The 11775-nt window shown below is 40.2% G+C and overlaps 1 protein-coding gene across 1 annotated transcript; it reads left to right on the top strand.

Annotated features, from left to right (window-relative positions):
- The first annotated feature begins 1197 nt into the window (after positions 1 to 1197).
- Positions 1198 to 5019, top strand: LOC112264981 (transmembrane protein 42). Its single transcript, XM_024441929.2, has 3 exons — positions 1198 to 1560; positions 2673 to 2819; positions 2991 to 5019. Exons 1-3 carry the CDS (start codon positions 1384 to 1386, stop codon positions 3120 to 3122), a joined length of 456 nt encoding a protein of 151 aa, XP_024297697.1. The 5' UTR covers positions 1198 to 1383; the 3' UTR covers positions 3123 to 5019.
- Positions 5020 to 11775: the final 6756 nt, after the last annotated feature.

Below are 11775 nucleotides of genomic sequence, written 5' to 3'. Positions count from 1 at the left end.
AGTAGCTGTTTTAAAAGTAGTTATGCTGTTTTGTTTCATAGCTGCTAATTGAACAAATAAATACAAATCCTATATCCCATTGTTGTATTTACATTGTTTTGTTCACAAGCTTGGTTATTTTTCAACATTAATTTGAGTCTGCTGCTTCAACTGATAAGAGAAGAGATGCCCTAGTCCAGTGGTCACCAACCTTTTCTGATTCAAGATCACTTTCGAAGTCAAAATGCAAGCCAAGATCTACCACTCCGATTGTTTTCAAAACATGACTTAAAAAACTTAAACCTATGCAACATAAACCAATTAAAAACAGTTCTGTAGCGATGAGGTTTGTGCAGTAGACTATAGGCCCAATATTATCACTACATATTGGCTATGCTTGAATTGCCCTGCAAAGTTCTTCTCAGACCAGTTAGAAATTATATTTAAAAAATGTAGGTATATAATCATACTGGCACCAGATTTGTTGTATAATCTGTATTACTGTATTACTTATGCTGAGTGAGCATAATAATTAGCTTTTTAATTTTTTTTATTATGGACTGGTGACCTGCATCTGATGGTGAGTCTGAGGGGAGGGAGGGTAGCAGTGGAGGCTCCTCAGAGGAGGAAGGGGAGGACCATCCTCCTCAGTGAATTTCAGAAGAAAGAAAAATATTGAAACATTAAAAATGTATGCTTTTTAGATAAAACTATACTAAATATATTAATGTCACCAAATAATTGATTAAAACACAATGTTTTGCAATGAAGGTCTACAGTAGCTTCAACAGCACTCTATAGGGTAGCTGCTTTACTGCTTCTTAGACTTGCTTTCGATGAGAATGACAGATCTATAACTCACATTTCTATGTACATTTGGTCAGGTTTCTCAAAAAGTTACATATATTAACAGTTAACAGTTACTTTGTTAACAGTTACACATATTAACAAAGTAGTAGGCTATAAGACTAACCTCACCCTTTGCCTAATGTATGATTATTTTTTGTGATTAAAATAGAACGTCTGGCTATTAATTTAATATTATAAATATGAATTAGACTAATTAAAGGCCTATTATGATTCATTAATTGGGTCTTGCATTTGAGAGACTAGAAACTCACTCATAAACCTATTGATTCCTGAAATAAATTCTTATCCAATATCCACAGAATTCCTGAACACGTGATGCCGCTGAAGAAACTACTCATCCCACAATGCTACACAGCCGTGGAGTTCGAACCACTTTCTGCACCTACCCGCTGAGCAAGTATTTTGATTGGTGTGGCTATCTCCGGGCGGTTATTGTTAGGAAGTAGCCTGTAGATTAGATTTTAGTCACACATTCAACTCAATACCGCCGTAGGAATGTGATGGATTAGAAAAATATGTGCCTTGGTTGTCAACATGTTCCCCGGCGTTTTCTATGCGCTCCTGGCGGGGTTTCTCGGGGCTGTCGCATCTTCATCTGCAAAGCTGTCACTTGGAGCCGATTACCTTAAAGGTGTATGTGAAACGGGGCTACGAACATGGGGAGAGCAGCGGAAATTTAGACAACCGGATGAAACTACCGCGTGTGACTGGGTGAGGAATCGCCCCCGTTTAAGTGCCTGAATTATTAACGCGATGGGATTCGGGTGACTTTGAATAATGTAAATGTCAATGTGTTAGCATAGCAATACGTCCGCGAGAAGGAAAATTGGGGGTTTCCAGTGATGAGTTTAAGGCTCCCGATTCCGGCTCGTGCGCTCAGCATCAGCACCAGCACCATCGGCAGCATCATCGGCGGCTCGCTCAGCTGGACAGGCGATGCTGTATATCAAGCTCCTGTCGTACCCGCGTGCTTGAACGACATTGCAGCTCGTGCGACCTACAGTAGTGCAGTATTACATCGTTTATTTTTGTGTTAAAGCAATATATTTGCTTATGTTGAGTATCATTTTATTCTAGTGGCCGAATGTGATCCTAGTTTAACATATGGGCAATTGTCCATTCAATGTCAATACCAAATTGTAATTGGGCTGCTTGAAACGACCTTCATAATGTGGTGTTATGATTTTACGTTTGAGTTATCATCTATATTATTTATTTATAAAGCCGTCAGATATTTATTTAACATACATTTACATATCAAGACACATAACTAAAATAGGCTCCAAATCCCTGAAATGGAGCTCAACTATTCGATGTGACTCAATTGCCACATAACATTGTTTTCATACATATAGACCACATTCCAGTACACGACACACTGACGTCACGTAGAAATGCGTGCTACTATTGGCAGCAGTAAAAGGCCATCACCATCTATGCCCGTTCAACATAGCCTAGATTTATGTTTTTATTACTTATAAACAAAGTCACTTTTTGGGGTTCTCCTATGCTTACAATGATGTTTAGACTCTTGCTTGAATAGTCAAAGATTCTATTTGGTTATCTTTGCAAAATAACTATTTTGGATTCAGCCGTTGTTAGCTTGATGACACAAACATTATATTAAACAGGACATACACACTAGCCTTAAAATATGATTATAATCCAAAAGTAGTGTGCAATGCACTTATAAGCAACATGTAAATAGAGGCTTTTTTGCCCTTGTTCCCCCTTGTTCTCCCACCAACTTGTGTACGTTGCCCTAGTGCAGCAATGTTTGCAAACACAGAAAGGGGTCTATTGTGTTTGTGTGTTTGTTTCAGTTACACATCCCCCTGAGGCTGCTTTGTGGGGGGCTGCTCTTCACTTGTAATGCTGTGATGTGGACATTCCTCGCTAAGGCTCTCAGGTACTCTTCCTCCTCCACCCGAACCACTGTGACCACCACCGCTTCCAACTTCATATCTTCCGTAAGTACATGTTTCCCTGTGGAAAAGACACACTTATTTATAAATAATGTATAAGACTAAAAGTGCATGGTTTGAATTAATACATGACACAGATTTTCTGTTTTGAGTGCTGTCAGAGAGAAAAGTGTAATGACTGGTGCACTAAATTTAAATACCTGTATTTTGCCACAGGCCTTTTTGGGGCAGCTTATCTTCGGGGAGGCCCAGATTGCATTGTGGTGGGTGGGAATCTCCCTCACGTTCTCTGGCCTCCTGGTACTTCAGAGGGCAGCCCCCAACGACCGAGCCAGGAAGGACGAATAACAGCCTGTCGGAAGGCACAACTAATTAACTGATATAGAAAGAAACCAGTAATGCAACGTATAGCCTACTATCTGTGACAAACAATAGCATTTCTTGGGTGAATGGCAACTTTGGAAGGTAAACACTGTCAAAACATACCATGTAAGGAATATACAGTGATTTTTGTTTTGTTTTAAACACTTTGACATCATCAGCAATGTGTGCATGACATCAATACTTGAGAACACAAAAGCTGTTTTGCTCACATATCCTAAGATGACACTCACTGTAAACTTCCACACCAACATTGCATTATTGCATGTTCAAGGTGATGTGTGAATGGAATCATGTATATAGCCTCATATCTTGAGGACTTGACCCTTAGAGTTTTGACATGTTTTGTGAATTCTGAGGAGGTTTGGCCTTGCCTGCCTTTATAGCAAATGTCTAATAGAAAGTTCCTCACAAGGTCTAAACCCAATTAAGTCAAACCAAAGTACCCAAATATGTTGATCCTGCCTTTTACCCACTAACCACAGCAGTGGCTCTGTCAATGCATTGTGAAGTCAAACTGCTAAGTGGCCCAAAAAAAATCGTAGTGACCTCAACTGCCTGTAAAGTGATAGTGTCTAGTTCACTCAAAAATCAAAGTTTGTCAGACATATTCAAACCTCAAAAGTGGCCTAATGTCGAGATGAGACAAACTCCAATGAATGGAAAGGATAGGCACAGTCTAATTTAATCTTCTTTGGAGGGTGCCTGTCTTTCCAATTCATTTGGAGTTGAGGCACAGAGCTGGATCTACACACCAGACAGTCTGGACCTCTTGACATTAGCCCACATCTGACCTCAACTACAATTTTTGAGTGAACTATCCCTTATTCCTTTTGGCAGAAGAGACTAATTTAATTCTGACCTAATGGGGTGTCTAAACAACAGTTACTCCAATGTCTGGCCTTTTAATTGAGTGTCACCAGCTGTTTGTCTTCCAGCTATAGGCCTGTCTCATCAACAATGTCTATCCTAGTTTTCCAATGCAATTAAAATCAGTTTGAGGTTATCCTTGGGGTAAGAGAGGCATCCGGTAGCACAGTCCCTCCCTCTGCATCTTCCAAAACTCCCAAAAGGTCAAATGTTGCTGTGGGGTTTCTAACCCAACTACTGAAAGTAGTGTTTATTACTAGCATGCTTGTCCTCCAACGGTGTACTTCCCTGATATTCCTTAACACTGTGATGTGCTATTGTGGAAATGGGCTTTTTGCGTAATACTGACAACGTTACCATAGACTGGAGTTTGACTTGACAACTTTACTATACGATCACACTTTGCTGTTTTTTTTAAAAATACGTATCATATGCATGCAACAACCAACGGTAGCTACCTGTATTCTGACTGTATCTATTAGACAATGATATGTCTGTATAAATGCAGAGGAATACACACTATGAAATCGGTTCTCCATCCAGTTGCAGTACATTACAGACTGCAGGTTTTGTATGTAATGTAATCTACTTCCCTGGCAATGTGACTATCTATGCTATTGAATCAGGATGGGAGACATTGGTGCTGACATTTCTCCTGTGTTCTTCAGTCTAAACTGAGGATAAACATTTACCTGTGAAGCCAGTGTCACTAAGGGCAAGAGAAATCAATGCATTAGTGCAGTGGTTTCATGAAATGTTTGATTTATAGCCAGCACCGGAATGGGACATGTTTGTTGTAACCATTATACTGTAGATATGGATATCATGTTATAAACTGTAGATATTAGTTTGGGAGGTGCATATGACTGACCTGTTAAGATGTGTGTTCCAGATTAGTGCAGCACTGGGGCCCTACTAGGGGGATAAGGAAAGGCAATGTATTATAAACAAAAATGCATTATTAAAAGAGTCCTTACTTGGACAAGACACCTCCCCATCCTTTGAATATGTTGCTTGGCTCTTAGTAAATGGTGTATGATAAGGGAGGAAGTCTCAGAAAATGTCTGTTAGCCAATAGAATCTGATTGCACATACTGATGCTGTGTCTGTCAAACTGTTAGTCATCACTTCTTGGAAAACGGGGAGAGAAAAAAGATGTTTGGGCAGACTGCAAACTGTCTGCACTGGTAAGAAATATGAACCATTCATATCTAGTCTAATATAACTTATATTAAACTAACATTTAAGTGTAAATATTTTCTATTTACAGAAAATATTATGGACATGTGTAACCACTCATCCAAATATGAGATGGTGCACAATGTGAAATAAACCTCATCTAGGAAAGTGAACTATTTTTTGTTCATTCTATCACGTTAAGGTGCAGACAGTGTAGAAGGAACAAATGTTTATTCTTTAAAACGGGCAGTCAAACGACAGGTCAAGGCAGGCAGGGGTCAAAAATCCAGAGAGGGTGTAAGACACCGGAACAGCAGGCGGAGTCAGGTCAGGCAGAGGTCGGAAATCCAGAGCAGTGTGGTATAAGTACAGGACGACAGGCAGGCTCAGGGAAGGCAGGAATGGTCAAAACCCGGAAACTAGAAAACAGGGACTATAGCAAAGACAGGCGCTGGTAGGTTTGAACAAACAAACAAACTGGCAACAGACAAACAGAGAACACAAGTATAAATAAACGGGATAATGGGGAAGATGGGTGACACCTGGAGGGGGTGGAGACAATCACAAAGACAGGTGAAACAGATCAGTGTGTGATACATTCATTCTAAATGACTCATCTAAAACGCCAAGAGACTAATTAACTATCATCAATGGAATGAGATGCACATACAGGCAGAATTTACAAGGTTACAAGTCCTGTAAATTTCTCAGATTACCTAATTAAATGATTGTCAAATCAAATTGTATTTGTCACGTGCCGAATACAAACAGGTGTAGACCTTATCGTGAAATGCTTACTTACAAGCCCTTAACCAACCATGCTGTTCAAGTAATAGAGTCAAGAAAAGATTTACTAAATAAACTAAAGGAAAAGGAAAAAAAAGTAACACAATAAAATAACAATAATGAGGCTATATACAGGGGGTACCTCTGATCTGGCCAACCCACTAAACATACTTGCTTCGTTTGTAAATTACGTCTGAGTGTTGGAGTGTGCTCAAGGCTATCTGTACATGTAAAAAAACAAGAAAACGGTGGCACCTGGTTTGCTTAATATAATGAATTTGAAATGATTTACACTTTTGATAGTTAAGTATATTTTAGCAATTACATTAACTTTTGACACCTACTTAATTATATTTAAATCCAAATACTTTTAGACTTTTACTCAAGTAGTATTTTACTGGGTGACTTTAACTTTTACTTGAGTCATTTTCTATTAAGGTATCTTTACTTTTACTCAAGTGTGACAATTGGGTATTTTTTCCACCACTGACAACTTTTGCTAAAACTAGATTTGTCTGTCGGACTGCCAGATGGTGAAGTGTGATTCATCACTCCAGAGAACGAGTTTCCACTGCTCCAGAGTCTAATGTTGGCGTGTTTGACACCACTCCAGCCGATGCTTGGCATTGCGCATGGTGATCTTAGGCTTGTGTGCGGCTGCTAGGCCATGGAAACTAATTTCATGAAGCTTCAGACGAACAGTTTTTGTGCTGACGTTGCTTCCAAAGGTAGTTTGGATCTCAGTAGTGAGTTTTGCAACTGAGGACAGACAATTTTTACACGTTACGTGCTTTAGCACTCGGTGGTCCCGTTCTGTGAGTTTGTGTGGCCTACCACTTTGCAGCTGAGCCGTTGTTGCTCCTAGACGTTTTCACTTCACCATATGAGCAAGTACAGTTGACCGGGGCAGCTCTATCAGGATAAAACTTTGACTAACTGACTTGTTGGAAGCTAACTGACAATGGAGATTGCATGGCAGTGTGCTCGATTTTATACACCTGTCAGCAAAGGGTGTGGCCGAAATAACCAAATCCACAAATTTGAAGGGGTGTCCACATCCGTTTGCATATAGAGTGCATTCGGAAAGTATTCAGACCCCTTGACTTTTCTCCACATTTTGTCATGTTACAGCCTTATTCTAAAATTGATTTAAAAATTAAAAATAAACGTTTTTATTCATCAATTTACACACAATACCCCATAATGACAAAGCAAAAACAGGTTGTTGTTTTTTTGGTGCAAAAACCTCCAGAAATATCACATTAACATAAGACCCTTTAACTTGGTATTTTGTTGAAGCGCCTTTGGGAACGATTACAGCCCCGAGTCTAATTGGGCATGATGCTACAAGCTTGGCACACCTGTATTTGGGGAGTTTCTCCCATTCTTCTCTGCAGATCATTTCAAGCTCTGTCAGGTTGGATAGTGAGCATCGCTGCACAGCTATTTTCAGGTCTCTGTTTGATCGGGTTCAAGTCCAGGCTCTGGCTGGGCCACTAAAGGACATTCATAGACTTGTCCCGAAGCCACTCTTGCGTTATCTTGGCTGTGTGCTTAGGGTCATTGTCCTGTTGGAAGGTGAACTTTCACCCCAGTCTGAGGTCCTGAGCGCTCTGGAGCAGGTTTTCATCAAGGATCTCTCTGTACTTTGCTCCTTTCATCTTTCCTTCGAACCTGACTTAGTCTTCCACTCTCTGCCGCTGAAAAACATCCCACAGCATGATGCTGCCACAACCATGCTTCACCGTAGGGATGGTGCCAGGTTTCCTCCAGATGTGACGCTTGGCATTCAGGCCAAAGAGAGAGTCCTTTTGGTGCCTTTTGGCAAACTCCTAGCGGGCTGTCATGTAGCTTTTACAAAGGAGTGGCTTCCGTCTGGCCACTCTACCATAAAGGTCTGATTGGCGGAGAGCTACAGAGATGGTTGTCCTTCTGAAAGGCCCTCCCATCTCCACAGATGAACTCTGGAACTCTGTCAGAGTGACCATCTGATTCTTGGTCACCACCCTGACTAAGGCCTTTCTCCCCCGATTGCTCAGTTTGGTGGGCAGCCAGCTCTAGGAAGAGTCTTGGTGGTTCCAAACTTCTTCCATTTAAGAATGATGGAGGCCCCTGTGTTCTTGGGGACCTTCAATGCTGCAGACATGTTTTGGTACCATTCCCCAGATCTGTGCCTCGACACAATGCTGTCTCGGAGCTCTACGTTCAAATCCTATGACCTCCTGGCTTGTTTTTTTTGTCTCTAACATGCACTGTCAACTGTGGAACCTCATATAGATAGTTGTGTGCCTTTCCAAATCATGTCCAAACAATTGAATTTACCACAGGTGAACTCCAAGTTGGAGAAACTTCAAGGATGATCAATTGAAACAGGATGCATCTGAGCTCAATGTTGATTCTCATAGCAAAGGGTCTGAAAACTTACAGTACCAGTCAAAAGTTTAGACACGCCTACTCATTCAAGGGTTTGTCTTTATTTGGACTATTTTCTACATTGTAGAATAATAGTGAAGACATCAACACTATGAAATAACACATATGGAATCATGTAGTAGCTAAAAAAGTGTTAAAGAAATGTGAGATTCTTCAAAGTAGCCACACTTTGTCTTGACGACAGCTTTGCACACTCTCTCAACCAGCATTCTGGCATTCTCTCAACCAGCTTTATGAGGTAGTCACCTGAAACACATTTTATTTAAGAAGTGTGCCTTGTTAAAAGTTCATTTGTGGAATTCCTTTCCTTCTTAATTTGTTTTAGCCAATAAGTTATGTTGTGACAAGGTAGGGGTGGTATACAGAAGATAGCACTATTTGACAAAAGTCCAGGTCCATATAATGGCAAGAACAGCTCGAATAAGCAAGGAGAAATGACAGTCCATCATTGTTTTAAGACATTATGGTAAGTCAATGCAGAACATTTCAAGAACGTTGTAAGTTTCTTCAAGTGCAGTCGCAAGAACCATCAAGTGTTATGATGAAACTGGCTCACATGAGGACCGCCACAGGAAAGGAAGACCCAGAGTTACCTCTGCTGCAGAGGATAAGTTCATTAGAGTTACCAGCCTCAGAAATTGCAGCCCAAATAAATGCTTCACAGAGTTCAAGTAACAGACACATCTCAACACCAACTGTTCAGAGGAGACTGCGTGAATCAGGCCTTTATGGTCAAATTGCTGCAAAGAAACCACTACTAAAGGACACCAATAATAAGAAGAGACTTGCTCGAGCCAAGAAACACGAGCAATGGACGTTAGACCGGTAGAAATCTGTCCTTTGGTCTGATGAGTCCAAATTTGATATTTTTGGTTCCAACCGCCATGTCTTTGTGAGACACAGAGTAGGTGAACGGATGATCTCCGCATGTGTGGTTCCTACAGTGAAGCATGGAGGAGGAGGTATGATAGTGTGGGGGTTCTTTGCTGTTGACATGGTCTGTGATTTATTTAGAATTCAAGGCACACTTAACCAGTATGGCTACCACAGCATTCTGCAGTGATTCGCCATCCCATCTGGTTTGCGCTCAGTGGGACTATCATTTGTTTTTCAACTCGACAATGACCCAACTCACCCCCAGGCTGTGTAAGGGCTATTTGACCAAGAAGGAGAGATGGAGTGCTGCATCAGATGACCTGGCCTCCACAATCACCCGACCTCAACCCAATTGAGATGGTTTGGGATGAGTTGGACTGCAGAGAGAAGGAAAAGAAGCCAACAAGTGCTCAGCATATGTGGGAACTCCTTCAAGACTGTTGGAAAAGCATTCCAGGTGAAGCTGGTTGAGAGAATGCCAAGAGTGTGCAAAGCTGTCATCAAGGCAAAGGGTGGCTACTTTAAAGAATATGAAATATAACAAATATTTTGATTTGTTTAATACTTTTTTGATTACTACATGATTCCATATGTGTTATTTCGTAACAAAATAGTAAAAAATAAAGGAAAACCCTTGAATGAGTAGGTGTGTCCAAACTTTTGACTGGTAGTGTATGTAAATAAGGTATTCAGTTTTTTTTTTTTTTAAGACATTTGCAAAAAAATCAAAAAAACAATTTTTGCTTTGTCATTATGGGGTATTTTTATTTATTTAACTAGGCAAATCAGTTAAGAACAAATTCTTATTTACAATGACGGCCTACACTGCCAAACCCGGACGACGCTGGGCCAATTGAGCTCTGCCCTATGGGACTCCCAATCACAGCCTAATGTGATGCAGCCTGGATTTGAACCAGGGACTGCAGTGATGCCTCTTGCATTGAGATGCAGTGCCTTAGACTGCTGCGCCACTCGGGAGATTGATGAGAAAAATTTAGAATAAGGCTGTAGCATAACATGTTCAAACAGTAAAAGGGTCTGAATATTTTCCAAATGCACTGTATAGTTTATTTTGAGTAGATACATATTCAACCTCCTGTTAGAAACACTGTTGTCGATTACAACTGTGAGTTTTTCTGGGTAAGTCTCTAAGAGCTTTCCACACCTGGATTGTGTAACATTTGTACATTATTTATTTATTTTAATTCAAGCTCTGTCAAATTGGTTGTTGGTCATCACTAGACAACCATTTTCAGGTCTGCCACAGATTTTCAAGACGATATAAGTCCAAACTTGAACTGGGCCACTGGAACATTCACGGTCTTCTTGGAAAGCAACTCCAGTGTAGATTTGGCCTTGTGTTTTAGCTTACTGTCCTGCTGAAAATGTATTCATCTCCCAGTGTCTGGTGGAAAGCAGACTGACTGAACCAGGTTTCCCTCTAGGATTTTGCTTAGCTCCATTACTTGAATTTTTTATCCAGAAAAACTCCCCAGTCCAAATATGCCCACAACATGATGCAGCCACCACTATGCTTGAAAATATGGAGTGCTACTCAGTAATGTGTTGTATTGAATTTGCCCCAAACATAACACTTTGTATTCAGGACAAAAAGTGAATTGCTTTGCCAAACTGTTTTTGTGCCTTGTTGTAAACTGGATGCATGTTTTGGAATATTTGTTATACTGTACAGGCTTCTTTCTTTTCAAGTTAGAAATGTGGAGTTACTACAATGTTGTTGATCCATTCTCAATTTTCTACTATCACAGCCATTAAACTCTGGCCTCATGGCAACTGAGTTAGGAATGATGCCCGTACTGTATCTTTGTAGTAATTGGCTGTATTGATACACCATCCATAGTGTAATTAATAGCTTCACCATGCTCAAAGGGATATTCAATGTCTGCTTTTTTATTTTTTATCCATTTACCAATAGGTGCCCTTCTTTGCAAGGCATTGGAAAACATCCCTGGTGTTTGTGGTTGAAATTCACTGGTCAACTGAGGGCCCTAACAGATAATTGGATGTGTGGTGTACAGAGATAAGGTTGTCATTCAAAAATCATTGCACACCGAGTGAGTCCATGCAACTTATTATCTGACTCGTTAAGCACACTTTTACTCCTGAACTTATGTAGGCCTGCCATAACAAAAATGGGTTGAATACTTATTGACTTAAGATATTTCAGCTTTTCATTTTGAATTAATTTGTAAACATTTTCCATTTTAATTTTATGTGGTATTGTGTGAAGACCAGTGAAAAAAAAATCTATATTGAATCCATTTTAAATGCAGGCTGTAACACAATAAAATGTGGAAAAAGTCAAGGCGTGTGAATACTTTCTGAAGTCACTGTACGTCATGTAGCTGAGTCAACCATTAATGTACTGAAAGGGAGTAACATGAGCCTTGAACCAGCCTCTTTCTAAGGAACCTCATACCCCATTACTTCTGATGTCTCTCCTCTAAGTGACTCT

Source organism: Oncorhynchus tshawytscha, linkage group LG13 (genome assembly GCF_018296145.1).
Source record: "Oncorhynchus tshawytscha isolate Ot180627B linkage group LG13, Otsh_v2.0, whole genome shotgun sequence".
NCBI lineage: Eukaryota > Metazoa > Chordata > Actinopteri > Salmoniformes > Salmonidae > Oncorhynchus > Oncorhynchus tshawytscha.
Note: the sequence above shows the minus strand (reverse complement) of the source record. Positions and strands in the feature narration are given on the sequence as shown.

Coding starts and splice junctions, on each gene's coding strand:
- LOC112264981 (XM_024441929.2), top strand. CDS start 1,384: ATGTTCCCCGGCGTTTTCTATGCGCTCCTGGCGGGGTTTCTCGGGGCT. Junction 1,561..2,672: donor AAACTACCGCGTGTGACTGG/GTGAGGAATCGC, acceptor TGTTTGTTTCAG/TTACACATCCCCCTGAGGCT. Junction 2,820..2,990: donor CTTCCAACTTCATATCTTCC/GTAAGTACATGT, acceptor ATTTTGCCACAG/GCCTTTTTGGGGCAGCTTAT.